Source organism: Antennarius striatus, chromosome 5 (assembly GCF_040054535.1).
Source record: "Antennarius striatus isolate MH-2024 chromosome 5, ASM4005453v1, whole genome shotgun sequence".
Classification (NCBI taxonomy): Eukaryota; Metazoa; Chordata; class Actinopteri; order Lophiiformes; family Antennariidae; genus Antennarius; species Antennarius striatus.
In genome coordinates, this window is record NC_090780.1 from 1,676,923 (window position 1) to 1,694,943 (window position 18,021).

The 18,021-nt window shown below is 38.3% G+C and overlaps 2 protein-coding genes across 3 annotated transcripts in view; one reads left to right on the forward strand and one right to left on the reverse strand.

The window, feature by feature from the left end:
- cenpp (centromere protein P) overlaps nt 1-18,021 on the forward strand; it is a 90,630-nt gene that overhangs the window by 44,422 nt on the left and 28,187 nt on the right. The gene's annotated exons all lie outside the window — the stretch shown is intronic.
- aspn (asporin (LRR class 1)) lies at nt 672-11,317 on the reverse strand. Its single transcript, XM_068314812.1, has 8 exons — nt 11,156-11,317; nt 7,459-7,722; nt 6,715-6,827; nt 5,422-5,635; nt 4,938-5,048; nt 4,692-4,785; nt 1,853-1,991; nt 672-1,666 (listed from the first exon to the last, which is right to left on the reverse strand). The coding sequence occupies exons 2-8, from the start codon at nt 7,676-7,678 to the stop codon at nt 1,469-1,471; spliced, it is 1,089 nt and encodes a 362-aa protein (XP_068170913.1). The 5' UTR covers nt 7,679-7,722; nt 11,156-11,317; the 3' UTR covers nt 672-1,468.

The window sequence follows — 18,021 nt, forward strand, 5'->3', positions numbered from 1 at the left end:
ACTGATGTTCAGAGTCCTTCCCTTTAAGTTACTCTGACCGTTGGATTAGAATAAAAGAACATTCATCCCGCTATGATAAAGTTGTATAAATGGATTTCATTGGCAGTCAGAGCAACTACTGTGTGTTATTTGGCCCAAAAAATGACATTTGAAAAGGTGTGATTGGCGAGACCTCGAGTTTAATCACCATCAAGATTTCCAATTTGGACTTTCTTGTTACATTTGTTGGTGATTATGGATCAAACCATCAGAAATAGATAAATGAGCTTATCAACACTATTGACTGTGAATGTGAACCAATCAGCTTGTGGTTGTCTTTGTTCTGCTGGCTCTGACATCTAGTGATGCCAAGGGAAACACCTGTGACTTGTTAATGTGCAGTGACATCTACTGGTGAATAAGGCAATAGCTCAACTGACCTTTGTCAGCCAACAGGACAGCACTGGACTCAGTCATATATAGTATATTATATAGGTCTAAATTGATTATTTATTATATTATCTTTCAAAGGAAAGAATGAAAAGGGTTATTCTAGGGACCATTTTAGAGCTGGGTCTTCTATAGAAATGTCAATGTGATCAAAAATGTCAAAAGTTTTTCTTGAAACCCCAGATGAAATGTCAACAGTGGGTCAAATTATATAATTTTGATCAAAATTAAAGACAAACATGGAGGTTTTTCAGGTTTTATTTAAAGTCATACCCAATAAATATAGCACCACTGGAAGAGAGATCACTGGAGGAAAATGAACATGTTTGTAATTGAGATGCCCTCGTCGTTCTGAGCTGAGAATTACATGTTGTTCAGATGTTATAATGAAAAATAAGTTCCATTGGTCATTACATCATTTTTAGGTTTGCACCAAAGACTACAGGTATATTTATTCCAGTCTAACGTGTAGTTTTAAGATTTTAAATAATCAAAATAGTTAATGACACCTTCATCCACTGACTGTGTGGACCTTGCATCAACTTAAAAAGCAGTAAATATGTTTCTGAAGTGTTACAAAGGCTGCTGAAACCTGAATATTTTGTTTTATTGTATTTCCTTAAAAGTTGTATTATTTTTAAAAAAAGTTAAATGCCTGTGATTCTACAAGTCTGGATGTTTACTGAAAAGTTGCCAGAAGGAGGTTTTTATAAATGGAAAGGTTTACAGAGAGCAGTAAAGAATCACATTATTGAATGTTCACATGGGTAAGACAGGGCTTGTTCATGTCTGACTACAAATATCAAGTGTAGCTTATAAGTTAACATTTATTTTCAGCATCAGACTGTTTTTGTTGTTTTCTCTTGCCAGATAATTTCTATATTCTTTGCAGCTTGTTTATTATATCAATGTATTGACGTTTTCTCTTTCCTGTACATCTCGCCCTTTAGAAATGCAGTATTTTAATGTATGTCCTCATGTTTTAAGAAGCAGATTGACATTCTTCTAATTTCTGTCTGTCTGGATCGCTTTATTTTTACTACTTCCTGAAGTTTCCGAGCTGAACTCCCCTCCGTCCGATCACACAGCGAAAGGTGGCTGGCTGGACATCCCAGTATTTTACAGGATTGGCAAACAGGCTAATGCCTGTATACAGATTCTTCTTGATGCCAGGGCTGACGGGACAGAAATCGTTGACTCCCACACTGTTGATTTTGTTTCCATGGAGGTAAATCACCTAAGCAGAGAGAGACGTTTGAAAGTAGAATGAGCAGGAAATCCAAACTGATGTAAATTCATCCAGTACAAAGATGAATCCAGGTCATGTTTAGTCTAACGATAGTTCTTGTCGAACTCTTAGCTCTTCACAAACCGTGTCCTCATCAGGGGGTGTGCCGGCTTTGAGCCCTGTCTTTAATCTCACCTGGAGGTAGCGTAGGGAGCTGAGGCCTGGTGGGACCTTTTTCAGTTGGTTGTTGTCCAGATGGATCTCACGGATGTTGGGCGTACTGACAAAGCTGCCATTCTCTACGGACTTGATCTGGTTGAAACCTAGTCTGAGTCTGCATACATAGTGAAAGATAGTAAGATTATAGTAATGTTGCAATTGCAAACTTTTCTACAGGACAACAAAACTATGGTGACATATTTTTAATTTGTCATTTATCAATTCTGTAATTGTTCATTGTAGATAATAGTACTGTATTTATTTAGTGTTCTGACTCCCCTCAATGAGTTTTTTCAAAAGTGTCAACTGTTTGGAAAATGTAAGAAAAAATCCTGGGAAAAATGTCAGGAAAGCAAGGCCAACTTTTTTCAGAAGCACTTCTTTTCATCTGTTTTGGAAAAACATGCATGTAAAAAAAAAGTAGTTCTTGTGATAACTAAGTGAATGCTATCCCCTTACCCTCCCCTTCCAAGTATGGGCTAGGACAGGAGTGGACAAACTTCTTAACTAGTGGGCCACACAGAGTACTAAAATTTGACAGGCCAGCTGAGGAGCAGATGGATGGAGAAAATGAATGTTATTTTTTAGTAATTATATTTAATTATATAGCTTAAACAAGTTTGGAGGGCCAGATTTCAACGCCTAATTACAAAGCTGTGGGCTGCATATGGCTGTAGTTTTCCCAAGCCTGAGCTAAGATATTGTTTATTCCTCTCTATGTAGATAAAAACAAGTCTTTGTAGGGTATTAAAATATATGAACTGTGCTGTTAGGCTTATTGTTACCTGGTGGGTTAAACGTTTCTACCAGGAGACACCCTGAGACATAAAGGCCATTTTTAATCGTTCCTCAAATTATCATAAAAATATAATGCAATATGATCCACACATGAAACTTTCATTTGACTGAGTTGTTATTCTTAGTTTCACCACTAGTGGAACCACGTGTACTCATTAAAGACTCATGAATTCAGCAGCTCCTCCCTCCAAATTCATTAAGTCATTCATTTTCTTATCCTCGTCAGGGCCATGACGGGGCTACACCCGGGAGGAGTCGCCAGTTCATCACAGGGCAACACAGAAGGACACACACAAACTCTCACTCATACCTGCAGTGTTGACATATTGATTTAATCTGAGTTGATTTTCTAACAAAAGTTAGTTGATGTTTTAATAATACCAATAAGTTAATTACATAACATAATAAACCGTCTTGTCCACTTTTATTCCCTTTAATGCAGAGCTGTAACAACCAATCGGAGGCTGCTATTTGAGAATACAGTAATCCCTCACTTATTCGCGCCTCAAGATGCCCTACTTCACTGCATCACAGATTTTTAATAGGTAGTCACATGATACCGTAGCCACATACTATTGGCTGACAGCATCCGGAAATGCGCTACATTCCAAGACTCATTGAACGCAGCGGAAGTTGTGATATCGGCTGTTTCTTTTATTTCAGAATATTGAATTATCAGGAATAATTGACCTACATTTGACTGTTTGGGTTCATGTTACCTCTAACAGTGGACCAGCTATTTATACATTTTTTGTATGTGGCCCTCCGTGGAAAATGTTTGGACACCACTGATGTAGACTCAACACATGTAGCTCTCTGTCTCTCTAACATGTTTGTGGATAGCGTCAGCTTTTATATGAAAAGTAAAACAAGTGGTGAACCAGTTTTTACATACCAAGAGTTTTATAGATTGAAAAAACTAATGAAAAAAGTAAAAGACACGATTGTAGAATAGATGATTGTGGAGAACTGATAATAGTGGGGGGGGGTTTTTCTTAATTTTTCTGGGTTTTTTTTAGCTTGATAAATGTTGAAAGGTTAGATGGTTTTTTGTTCAGAAAACGCACAGTACTATTTAAAATCCTCTTTATGTGAATCTCTTGAATTTTGTGTCAACGTGATTATTTTGTAATTTGACTTTTATGAAAAATCGTGATGTTAAAAATCAAAAATCAAATCTCGTTCTCTCTCTTTCTCACTCAGCTGAAAAAAAGCAATTTTCCCACCAATGTGATATTTTAGGCATGTCTACTAGCCTACCACGTGCCTAAAATATCACAAAGGTCCAACAGGTCTGGTTGGACCTTTTTGCTGTCCAAGCAGACCTGTAATACGTACTAAGATCCAGAGCTCACTGTTGTTACCAACATGTCTGTTGTTACCCATAGTTGTATTTCACAGCATTTGTTTGTTTCTGCTGGAAATTCATTTAACTTTTGTGCTTTGTTGTGTGCATCTGAATTTTGGAAACTTCATTGTTTGTTACATATAAATGATGCTATTAAATAACAATATGTGCATGGATGATTGGTTTAAATGTTGTCATGGGGACTGTTGGCCCTCAGACTATCAAGTCTTTGTTAGAACATAAAAATACATACAGTGGGATGGCTTCTTGGAATAATGGTGGTCATTAGTCACAAGTTTATTCAGCTAATTTTGAATATGGGTTTTGAAGGGTCAGTCAGGTTAAGTTAACTATTGACCACGCATACACATGCTAGAACTGGCATGGGCAAACCATGTAGAACCCCTTTGGCTTTGTATTCTTGCCCGCCAAACTTGTTTAAACTATGTAATTAATTTTATTAAATAAATGCAGTTGTAAAATAATATTTACTCTAATCTTTGCATATGTATGCTTTGCTGTCCATTAAAGGCCAAAACGTTTTATAAAGCAGTTTTTTACATGTCATTTGCATTAGATCAACTCCATCTGCTCCTCAGCTGGCCCACCAGTCAAAACGTTTGCACACCCCTGGTCTAGAAAGCAGAATGGAATGTTGCTGGTGTTCACCTCAGCAGATTTTTATATCTGATAAAGTCCTCCACTTCCACCTTCAAGATTTTGTTGTAGTCCAGACTCAGCTCTGTGATTGAGGACGGCAGATCTGAGAGATACAAAAATATTGTGTCAGAGCATCATATTAACAGATGTGAGTTATATGTGTTCTTCATGCAGTTGTGCAGTAGCTGTAAAGTACAGGTTCACCATAAAATTATGTATTTAAATCAACATAACACTTAATGAGTGAAATATTACCTTTTGGAACGGCTGTTAGTTTGGCTTCTGCCATTCCGACATAGAAGGTTGACAGACCATTGAAAGCCCCCAACTCAATCCCACTGTTGGCCAATGGATTCGCACCCAGTTCTGTTTGGACAGACATGGATTGTCTGGTTTAATTGTGGTTTAATTATGTCCTCTGACATGCGGAGAGCATAGAAAGTAAGGAACCTTTTTGACGAAAATAATAATTCATAATCATTTGAATGGTTCATGAATCCCAACTAAGGCTTCATTATTCTGTGAGCAATGCTTCAGATGAAAGTTTCAAAAACATAAAACATTTCAATATATTTCAACTTCCTCCCGTAGACCAGAGGAGATGCCCTGGCCAAATCTGCAGTTTACCCTTTTATCTAAATACAGTATGGTTTATTCATTACCTCACTCTGATTAAAGCAATATTTGATCAATTAGATTGTCCGCAGTAATCGATAAAATCTTCTGAATCTTTGCTTACCCAGCACATGGAGTCTATTCAGGCCTTTGAATGCATCCTTCTGGATTCTGCTGATCTTGTTTTCATGAAATCGGAGCTCAAGGACATTGGGAGGGAGGTTTTCAGGGATCTCAGTCAGCAGGTTGTAGGAGAGGTACAAGATTCTGAGCTTATCCATGTTTCTGAAAGCCTTGGGGTGAATCTTAGAGATCTTATTGTTGATCAGAAACAGACCCTGTTTTAGGAAAGGAAAAGAACAAGACTAAAACAAATGAAGCACATTGAGTTTCAAACAGGTTTGTGCATTTCTAAATAGTATAAGTAAGAATTTGTAGGTTAAATCATTTAACATGGCAAAATGTTAGTGTGGTTGCAATTCTTACTGTTTGCCTTGACACAGTCAAATACTGTATAAGAACATTACAGCATCTTATCTAATCCATCTCCAGGTCAACTTTTTTTTATTTTTCAGGAAATTCTCAAGGCATTTGCAGAAACTGTCACAGTTTCAGCCAGACACAAAGTAACAATATTGTAATGCTGTTTTCCATTGTATTTTACTATCATATTTCTACAGTACCTGAAGAACGATAGCAAAGACTCTTATGAGGAGTGCCTTCCACATGTTCAGTGGTCATTACAACCTTACCACAAAGTGCTCAAAAGAGGTTGATCTTCAGATATTGGCAACCAATTAATAGGCTTTGGCAAGTTTTTTTCAACACAAATTTTGGAACAACAAACCATGCAGCCAGGACTAAACAAAACTTAGTATGAATATCATGTGTAATATCTAATAATATTACAGTATGTATTGAATTATGTAGCATACACCTCAATAAGTGCTGTGTTAAGTTTTAGATATAATGTCCTACAGAGCAATGGGGGTGAACAGAGATAAGTACATAATTTCATGGAGGCTGCAAATCAAATTCTGTAAAGCCTGAGTAGAAAATTAAACTACAAAGACTTCTCTAGTTACTATGCTGAAGCATTTAAACATTACGTAATGTTGTTATTATTATTGTTAGACTGTCGTAGAACTGCAAGGTGCTGATATTCAAGCTAAGTAGACTCACTATAAACTCATAATCTTGTTAGCGCCCAAATGAATTTCAAAATGTAACCACCGTGCTCAAGCTGAAGCTTTTATTCAATTGCATCAACTCCTAGATATTGGTCCTTTAGATTTGTTTTTAGCATATGAGTTAATTTTATTTACATGTTTACCTTTACATCCTATTGTTTATGTCTGTTTAATATTACCAGAGCTTGTGGTGTTCATTCTTATGTGTAGAGTACCAGATTTCTTACATAAAGCTTGTTGAGGTCTTTAAAGTCGTTCTCCTTGATCTCAGTAATGTCATTGTTTTGGAGGTCTAACATCAAAATGTCTTCAGGAATCTTCTCAGGAACAGAGATCAGACCTGTTTGCAGAATGAAAAGAGGTACTTAAAGACCAGAAATGGACCAAAAGTGATGAATATATCCATCAATGAAGAGATAACCTTTATTCAAAATACTCTTCTATCAAAATTTGGGAGTGATTGTATTCACTCTACGAATGTGGGATTTTGGGGGGAGTTTTCTGTTTGTTTGTTTTGTTTTACCCCTTCATTGAATTAATGGCTACTTTTTATCTTAAGAGTTTCATGAGATCTTAAGTAGTCAGTGAAAGGAGCCTTGTTTTACTTTAAGTTCAACAAACACAAGTACAGTGTTTTGTTGTTGAAAGGAATAGGCAAATGGAATGAAATTGTTGGACATGTTGTACTGACATGGCAGTATTTTGTTCATTTACCACCATTTTCACAACAGATGTGGCAGTGCATATTCATACAGCTTGTACAGTCACCTGGAATAACTCTGTTTCTCAGAAATATTCTGGTGAGAAAAATCAGAATCAGATCAGAAAATTTTCATTAATTTTCATTTTATCGTGTGGTGGAGAAGTTGTCAAAGTACCAAAGAACCATTATTAGCATCAACAGATAGCTCATCAGGTCATTCAACATTAAGATATGGATCAAAAAATGTTGGTACTGCATTGTTTCTAACCCTGGTCAGAGCACTGCACCACTCTGGGTGAGCAATGGCAACCAGCTGGACAGCTCTCATTTTCTTCATAATCTTCTTCCTCCTTGCTGTCATCTTCATCACTGTTGTCTTCATCAGCCATCATCAGGTCGTAGTTTTTCATTAATTCCATCACATTGATTCGCTGGTAGGATTTGGCGGCGCCAAGCGTCAGCAGGCAAAGCAGGAGGAAAAGCCTCATGATATTTTCAGGAGAATGTCCTCAAAGGCAACAACCAGAGCGACCTGTAGGATGAGACAGACATTCACTTGCTTTATACAGATTTCCTGCAACTTTATTATAAGGGTTCCACTGCTAATAAAGTTGCATACACATTAGATAAACATTTATTATTATAATACTCGTAGTCCTCGACATACAAACATAATTGGTTGCAAGAGGCTTTAGCCTGTTGAATTGTTTGTAAGTCGTTACTTATTAAATTTCAATCTATAATCGTTACTTGAGGTCATTTAAATGTCGTTACTACTCTAAATACCAAAGAAGTATTCCCTCAGACTTAACAGAAACAATTACAGGACATAAAAACAACCAAAAAAAGCTATAATACTGTAATATAACTTTTACATCTCTACCTCTGCTGAATGAATTTTATCCTCGGGACGTGTAAAGGCTAAGCCAAACTTTAAGCCACTTGGTGTTTGGAGTCAGAGTGTTGGCAAACTTGAGTTGTCTAACTAAGGCAACGGGACAACACAGAGCCAGTCTGCGGGTCATTTGCAGACTTCAGTGCTTTTGAGGACATTTGGGGAAACTGTTTTTGGTTGGCAAGGGTGAAGGCATTTTGTGACACCATTGAGCAAGAAATGGGCTGGGTGCCCTGAGCGCAGGGAGAGGGCCGACGCAAAATAAGATTCACACACAATACCAGCAACTCCACAACAGTATTATAAACAACATTCAGAATAGATGCCAGTTCAACACAAGTTGTTCCATAATTCCAGTGATGTTTTTCATCAGGGCATATAAGCGTAGATTAGGGCATTGAGGAGGCATCCCCTGGAATGTCTGATAGCACATTTGCCCTTCTTTTAGTCTTCCAGATGGAAGGTAGAGCCCAAGATCAGATGTAATATCTTTAGTAAAGGTCAGAACATGAATGCTGAAGCTATGAGTCTAATACCATCAAAGCAAATGCTGTCTGGCTAACATGATACAAAAGGTAATCAAAGGGACTCTCCATGGCAGCAGCTTTGTTGGTTCTTCAGCTATACTCCATAAACTATTCATACATTTCAAACACAGTCCAGCAAATACTGCAGAAATGAAAGTTCAACAGGTCCGTCATAGTTAAGAAGACGAGTCTTTTGTTTACGATTCAACCTTATGTACCCTTAATTAAAAAACATTTAATATCTTTTGGTGATTATTATTATTATTTTTATATCCCAGGAACACATGGGTAATCCACAGTAAGTCTGGCCAATCCATCTCACCCACCAGGAAAACTCAATGTCTCTGTTTTCTCTCTCTCCCTCTCTCACTCACTCTCACTCGCTCACTCTTTCTGTCTGTAGGTATGTCTGTGTTTTGTAGTTGGTAGATGGGTCACCTCATCACCATGGATTTAAAGATATTTAAGAAGAATAAATCTATGTACATATAAAGAGCCTTAGATGTCTGGTTCAAGACCCATGTAGGCCAAAATATTTGGATTGTGAACTGACACTGTTACCAATTCAACCCTTTAGTACTGATGAGGTGCCCTTGAGCAAGGCACCGTCCCGTTACAAGTTGCTGATGGTGCACCCCAAGTGAGAGCTGCCCTCCGCACTACCTCCCATTATCAGTATGCCTACAGCCCTCGTGTGTGTGTGTGTGTGTGTGTGTGTGTGTGTGTGTGTGTGTGTGTGGGTGTGGATGGATGTGTTATACATACAGTGTACGTTTGTGAATATTTAGAGTAAGAAGTAATAAATAAAAAGTAGGGTAAACAAAGGCATTTCCCTGAGGGAGATCATTAAAGGATTGATGATGATGATGATGATGATGATGATGATTATTATTATCTTCAACTGATGCAACGTGAAGCAAAAGTATGATTTCAGTTCAACTTAAGAACAGATGGCTGAAGTATCAGGCAGTAATTGATTTCAGTCACAAACATGAGATATTGAACTGATATGAACTCTTCATTGGAAGAGTTTAACACAGCTTGGGTAGATTAGCCACTCATGAAATCCCAGTCCAAATTGATGCAAATTGTTTTTTCATACTACATAAGCACTGAATCCAAGCAGTCCCCATCGTCCTCTTAGCACTTCTGTGACAGAAAAAAGACTATGTGTAATGCAATGTGATTCAATTGAAATGATTTCTGTTCACTTAGTAATAACCACAGTTCCGATGATGAAATTACCCTGTATGAAACCATTTTACTCCAGAATCAAAATCTTTTTTGTCGCTTAGCAGATGAGTTGCAGTTTCACAGCCCAGAATTAAGTTAATTTAGGAATTAATGGCTACAATTGTGTCTGGCAAAAAGGCATGCAAAGTTCCCGAGTGACTGGTTTCAGTGTTTCTCTTGTGCTTCTCTTTTTTCTATTAGTGTTTCCATGAGACTCTGAAAACATCTACTGGAAAGGAATTTTTGCAGCCAATATAAATGTTTCTCCAGCTCTCACCTATTCAGCCTTTGGGGTGATTCACGAAATGATTTATATCTTCCTCTATAATAAGTTCACACAGCCAACAAAGATCGTCTGCTTGCATGCTTTTAGTAATATTGACAGACTATGAGCCCTAAAATTGAGCGTCCAGTACACCCAAATATGTGTAAATATAGTAAATTCAGTTCTTTAGAGGTTTGCATTTCATAAACAACCCAAACTTTGACCACCATGACCTTAGTGGTTATTTCATGATCATTATTGTTTTGTTATTGTTTTTGATATTTTTATGATATTGGGTTGTCAGAAACATGAAAATGAAACCATTTTAAACATAGGATAAAATTGTGCTGTCAGTCCAAATACCAAAGATATTCAGACAAATACAAAAACAAATCCTCCTAAAAATTGTGAACAGAGAATGTTTGAGATGTTGAAAACTTTTTGTTTTGGAAACATTTTTGAATCAAGGTTATTTAACAGTTATTCTTTGACTTTTTCATGATCTATAAGTTAGATCTGTCTGCTTTGTATATTTCTTATATTTGTTTGAATTAATGCAATTAGTTGGCTGTACTCAATAGAAATTACCCAGCCTTTTTGTCAAATGATTACAACTTTAATCAACCACAATGATTAATACAGTATAAACAACAGCCACTGAGCATCATCTTCAGATATTTCCCTTTATGTAGTTTACTTAAAACATGACAGTCTTATGAAGATTGCAGAAAATTAGTTTCACATGAAAATTGAACCCTCTCAGTAATAATTACAATTTAAATAGTCTCCCCTAAAATTTAACAGCTTTGCCAACAATAACCTGGATCATGTAGTGACATTAAGATTTGATTTTCAGGCTAAATTTGTGTTTTGATCCCCGGAAATTCCTCTATCTCCTTTAAAATATTCAGCATATGTCTTGTAAACTGAACTAAGCATGCAAGAGATGCCCAAGTCTCTGAAAATAAGTCATGCCACCTCAATTAGTTAAAAATGCAAATAGCTGAGGGAGTTGTTTTGTTAATAGGTCTGAGGTGTGTCCTACCTCAGCCGTCAGGTGTATAAGTTTATGTCCTGGTTTAAACCCTGTTCAGTGAGCAAGCAGAGCAGCAGAAGGGTCCAACTGGAGGGCTGAGAGTTGTAATCCTCTGTCAATACATTTCAGTGAATGGAGAACAGCATCACCCTCTCTCTCCGCAAAAAAAAGAAAAGAAAGAAACACCCCTCAGAATAACCCAGACGATGGAAAACCTCTCCTATTTGGGTGAGAGGTTCAGTTTCAGTTGAGAGCTCTTGACTCTTTCTGTAATCACATCATTTCTCCATCTCTGGGAAGTGGCTTGGGAATGCATCGTCAAGACTTTTCGTCAGGAGCTTTCAAGTGATGCCAGGATAGTTGGGTTCAGACTCCTGAATTCTCAAGTCTTAGGTTTTGTCACCTCCACTCTATTCACACCCGGCTGTCATATTTTAAACTTTACATTAACATCGATAGATCCCACCCTGAGGCCTGTCAGCTGCTGTGGTTGTTTTGGTTTTCTCAATGAAACATCTCACATTTTGTTGGAGATGAGCAGACCCAGCAAAAGAAAGTTTGGAAGATTTTTTTTTTCCCTTGTAAATTGTTTTCACTGGCGCCATAATTGGTGTCCCCTAACAAAGGCTTTAGATGGAATATGTATAGGAATTGCGTCAAAACTCTCACTTTCACAAAAACTTCAAGCAGCTTAGCCTGGTCTCACCTTTAGGGTTTCATTTCCACTTCAAATTATAGCTCAAAAAGTTCTTATTTTTGAAAGATTGGCTCTATTTTCAACAAAAACTGGCATGTAATGTAAAAGTTACCATAAGTCCCTGAGAGCTGGTACTTCTCCCTCTTTTGTTATTTATGACCTTCAGAATTCAAAGCAGATCCAGGATAAGAAAAAGATAACTCAGAATGATGCTTTGCAATAGTCAGTTAACATTATTCCTTTTATATGGTGCTCTGCATGATGTGAAACTTAATAAGGCAAGGCAGGAATGTTGAATGCTTTACACATGAGCCAGAAATTAAATGTACCTCCCAAGAAGGGAAAAACTAACAGCAGTTTGCTCCCTCAGGGGTTCACATGTCATGCTATTGATTTTTTTTTTTTCCATTCAATACTGGTATTTTCTGCTGAGTTTAGCTAGAATGGCATTCTGAGGTAGGACTTATTGCAGAGCCAGATCCTACAAATATGCTCTGGTTTGGCAAGTGAAATGGGAGCATGTCTGTATTATGGTTTCAGTGCATCATGTCAAAGTGAGAGTCATATTTTCCAATCAGAGATCGGATGAATGAATGATCATCTCTTTAACAAGCATCCTGTTTGACTCTCTGTTCTACAGTTTGAAAGAAACTGTTAAAGCTTGCATGTCACGCAAGTGAATTTAAAAAAGACCATCGATGCTTCACCAACGATGGTCTTCTGTAGAATCAGACCTCCTTGTCTGAAACTACAGAAAATGATTAAGTAGGTAGGTAAGTAGTTAGGTAGGTAGTTAGGTAGGTAGGTAGGTAGGTAGGTAGGTTTATTAATCCCTTAAGGACGTTCTGACAGGGATATTGTCACCTCGGTTACACACAGCACAGTAAGCACACAAAAAGAATTACCCAACACTTTTGAAGATAAAAAGTAGACACTCCATAAATTATAAAAATAAAAAGGCATAAATAAGCATACATGGATATGCAATACAAGGTGGTTTAAAATGTTTATAGAGGCATGTATTGCAATTGTATTGTACGTGCCAGACAGTCATCCCTCAGCTCTTATGTAGTACCTCATCTCCCCCAGTGAAGAGTTGAGCAGTGTGATAGCTCGGGGGGATGAAGGAGTTCTTCAGTCTGTTGGTCCTGCTATTTTTTACCTGTGTTGTCAAACATTTCTCCAATGGCCAAGCACTTCACTGTGTGAGTTTCAATGCTAACCTGAGTAAAACTCCAAGTCCAGTGTTATCTGAAAATCTATTACTGATTTCCTCGTCTACATTCATGGCTATCCCATGAAAACCTCAGGCTCAGTTTCCACTGCCTCATAATTACAGCTCTGCTCAAATAACATTCTTCCTGACTGATTTTGAGATTAAAGCATCTGGGATCTGATTAGACCCTTAAGTGAACTTGCTTGAGCGTTTTCAACTGTCTGCGCTATGAGAAGACACAGGCTCAGTTCAGGACATTGTTGAACATTTTGAGAACTTCTTCTTTAGGAAACAATGTAGTAGCGCTGTAACATGGTTTCTGCTGCTCAGAGCATAACAAAGTCAATAGCTAGATGTGTTTCTAAAGTAGTTGTAGATCAGATGGGTCTCCTCTGAGTGTTCCTCACGATTTTGACTGTATGGACCTTGTTTAGCCACTGTAGATGGGTCGCATACATTAAGAGCTGTTAAACTCTGCTCCGAGGAGTTCGTGGAGTGTCTTTAATTTCTATAGCAAATGTGCATGTGTGCGCGCGCGCGTGTGTGTGCGCGTGTGTAATAACAAAAAATTTGACCTCCAAACTGAATTTTGTGATAGATTTGCGATGCAATGCATTTGCTACATTTAGTTTTCAGTACATATAAAAGGAGACAATGCAAACCAAAAAGACTTGCTGACACTCTTGACATTAATTGGCTTGAGGTCATCATAATAACTATATTATACTTATCACTTGATCATGCAAAAATGTGACTCTTCTCTATAAACATAGTTACATGTTAAGTGTTAACTTAATTGGACTTAAATTTTCATTCAGAATCACACTATACAGTGGACTTTAGAATGCATTAGCTACAAAACACTTCAGATATTGAGAAACAGCAAGTGTTGTACCTAAAGTTACTACTACAAATACACATAAAAATAAATAAATAAAAGTCAACACATAATATATTCAACAGATGTATTTTACTTGGGCTCCTTGGTATGGAGCAGTCCATCGGAGTGAACAGCAGTGGACTCGGGACGCGACCCTGAAGTGAGCCAGTGCTCAGGTGGATGATAAAGGAGATGTTTTTTCCCACCTGCACAGACGGAGATCTGCCTGTGAGGTAATCAAGCAGCCAGATTCACTCAAACTCAGGTGGAGTGCAGAGGATTTGGCATTCTCTGTGGAGAAGTTAAGGCAGTATCAAACTGGCAAGGATCGAATGTGGGTGAAGTCTGGAGACAATGTGGTATTGTTAATGCCAAACATGAGGGTACTATAGTCTGGTTTAAGAAGGTGTTGAAGATGTCAGTGAGAACCCAGCCAGCTGGTCAGCACATTCTTTGAGTCCCTGTCCTGGTATTTCGTTGGGGCAACCTAATTTCTGAGGTGTTCTCCCACCTCATGGTTCTTCCAAGATCAGCTCTGGCCAGACTGAGTGGTAGATTACGTTGCAGCAGTGGTGTTGAGATCTCAAACATCCAAAAGGGATTTAATTAATTGGTAAAGTCCACATGATGCCTACTACAGGAGGAGTAACATTATCTTCTGTGATGACTTGAATACCTTACCACATCCATCTGATGCTTGTGGGGTCATTGAAGACCTTTTGCACTGTCTGACCATGATCACTCGTCAGGTTGGCTCTAGCTGTTCTGTATCCTCATATTTCAAGATTTAAAAGTGTTATTCCATGTTCTCTGCATGTCCTTATTGATCCTCCAGGGTTTCTTATTGGCCTGTGTGGAGATGTATTTGATCACACTAACATTCTCCTTGCTGTTCTTCATGAAAACTCCCTCTGGATAAGCAGATTGCAGTTCATTGATGAAGCGGTAGATAATATTCAGGGCTCCTCTACATTGGACAGTGTTTATCACTGTGATGATAACAGTGTATTCCTTGGTCACTGAAAAAACCCACATTCACAGTCAGAACTTCTATATCAGAAGAGGATTGACTTGAGATAATGTATCCATTACTGTACCAGTTGTTATCTGTACATGTAAATAAAAACACTCATGCATCAAATTTACCAATGACAGAGCTGCTCATATTCAACTAGGATGTTGTTGGACCTTCCATAGTAATGACTTCATCCAGCATGGATGCATTAGTCGTGTTTCCATAAGAATTAAGCTACAGCCTTTCTTCATCTCCCATATTTACTGTACATGGAGAAATTTCAGGTTTTAACATTTGAAGTTCCCAACATCACAGAGCCTTTGCAGAGAATAAGCCATACTTCCACATCTATAATTTGTTTTGTTAGTCAGTCCATCATTGCGTACTATATTAGCGACCATTGTGAACATGATTTCCCAGTGAGATACCTTCTAATGTAGTTAAACTATGTTTTACTTTGGTTAGAGTTAGGTGGTCAGTGTGTATTCAGGTGCCCCATTCTCTTAATTCCAAGATATTGGACGAACAGCAGATTCATAGTTTGCTCTGATCTGGCCTTCTGGTACTCTGATGCTATATATAGGGGCAATGAATGTTGTATAAGTACATTTAAAGTTTGAAAATTGAGACTAGGTTTTTTCATGTGATATGGTCAATAATGAATTCGGTCATGAGGCTGAATTAATGTCCAACTAATTGACTGTACTTGATGCTGAGTATATAATTTAGCAGATTTTGTGAGGTGCATGTCAAATGCAGGAGGTAATGTGACTGTTGTACCTTCGGTGTTTGATTTGTGAACCTGATGAATACAGCAGCTGTGTAAGCTGGCAGATGAGAGGAGCTCTCCTTTGTACAGGAAAACTTTGATCTGTTCGAGTTTGGCCTCATTGAAATAATATTTTCCAAGATGAGGATGAGACTGCTAGCATCCTGAAACTTAACAGACATTCTTGATTGTGTTGTTTTTAATAGATTTTTTACTTTTAAATTATTTTGGGGTTTTTTCCCCAAATGAAACTCATGTTTTCACATTTTAGTTTTTCTGTTCCAGTTGTCCGTTATATCTCTCTGAGACAGAAGTAAATTATGCTTAACCACAGGCTTTCAGAGGAAAATATGACGAAAGCTTCCACTTCTCATAAGTACAGTCTTTCACTGAAAGTTTATTGCCTATGAGCAAAAAGTTTGTGTTGCAAAGATGATGAATTAATTCTATCATGAGTGTTTCTGTTACTCTTATTATGGTTCCACCTCAACGAAAAGGCCTGAGCTGTTAATTTAATACCTTAAAATGACTTGACATACAGTACTCTTCAGGATATTGATTGCGTTGACAATAAAAAGGATCTAATGGATTATAGCCTAAATGTTTAATACAGAAAGACACAAACACACACACACACACACACACACACACACACACACACACACACACACACACACACACACACACACACACATTTTATTAATGCCAGATGAAATTGTGCATAACCACTGCTTGTTTTCATTAATAAACACTTTCAAATTCACATATTCCACACGACAGCACATCAGATATAAATGCAAACAAAAAAATTGCAGCATAAATGAACGTACAAAGAGAAAAACATTGACACGAGAGAAGATACGAAGCAACTAGACCGACTCAACCACATGGTGGGCAAAACACATCGTCTTACTCTGTAAGACACGTCATCATCCCAGTTGCCTCAATAACACCCTGGTTCCACCACAGTGCAGCACACGTCATCATCTCTCTTCCATTCATCCATTTGCTGCTGACCCCCCCCCCCCCCCACCACCACCACCACCACCACCACCCACCCCCTCCTCCTGAGAGATTCATTTTACCCCCTGATGGCACGGGACACCCAAGTGGACCAGCAGTCTGCCACTGATGTGAGAAGGCAGTGTGTAGGGGTGGGTGGTGTAGACATGGTCTTCCTCTCCAGAACTGCTTCTGAACGACCGTAGAACCAACCATGCAGATGAGTCTGTTGAAGTGTTCCATGTCCCTCTTCCTGGTCCCACCACCCCAACAGACAATGGCGAAGGACAGCACACTGGACAAGATGGACTGATAGAACATGCGTAGGAGTTCAGAGCAGAGGTTGCAGGAAGCCAGTCTCTAGAGGAAGTACATCCTACTCTGCCACTGTCCCAGTTAGACGACCCGTCCAGTCTGCTGTCTCACTTTTCAACACGTTCCATTCAACAGCCACACTATCTCGACGGGGATAGGGTCACGTATTCCTTATTCTCCTCTGACCCTCATGGACAGTAAATCCTTCATGGAGTACATTAGTCTACAATCATGTCCTTTCGAACGATTCAGCAAATTACCCTAGGTGATGTGTCTCATGCTAATGACAACCATTAGCAAACAAAGACTCGGTGAAATTTGCATTTCAACGACTTCCTCTGACACTCCCTGGCACCCCCATCAACCATTTTTGAGGAGCCAGACGGGTTTCGACTATGGTCGTTGGAATATGAATGGCACTATTAATAAGCTGGGACAAGACCAACCACCACCAGAACTGAAGAAGCCCCTTGGATGAGAGGCAAAACGTCTTCAAGAAACTTTCTTAAAGTCCATTGTGTTGATTTAAACAGTTTTGGATACATTAGTTTGGTGCTATCCTTAATAAGAGTTTTTCGAAAGGTACAAGATATAAAAACACACAAACAACCCAAAACACTCGCACAGAGGAGAGGAATGACGCAGCTTGCTGCTAAACAGTTAGCCTCTTTATTCAAAATGGGTTAATGTTGAGCATTACATAACCGAATTGCAATAGTTGAATCGCATACGTACTCTTCACACTGTTGTGTAGATGTGGCTCGTTGGCACTTTGTTGTCTTTTTACTGACATTGGTACTCAGGAGGTAGGAGGATGGTCAAAACATGACACTTTTAAAAGGCGGCCAATCGCGAGGGCTCTGCTGTTTCACTGTAAAGAAAGATATTCAACAGCTCCAGGAGGAAGAGAAATATACAACACAGAAGAAAAAGTTTGATGATTTTGGAGAATTTTATTTTTAAAATATTGCTCCATATTGA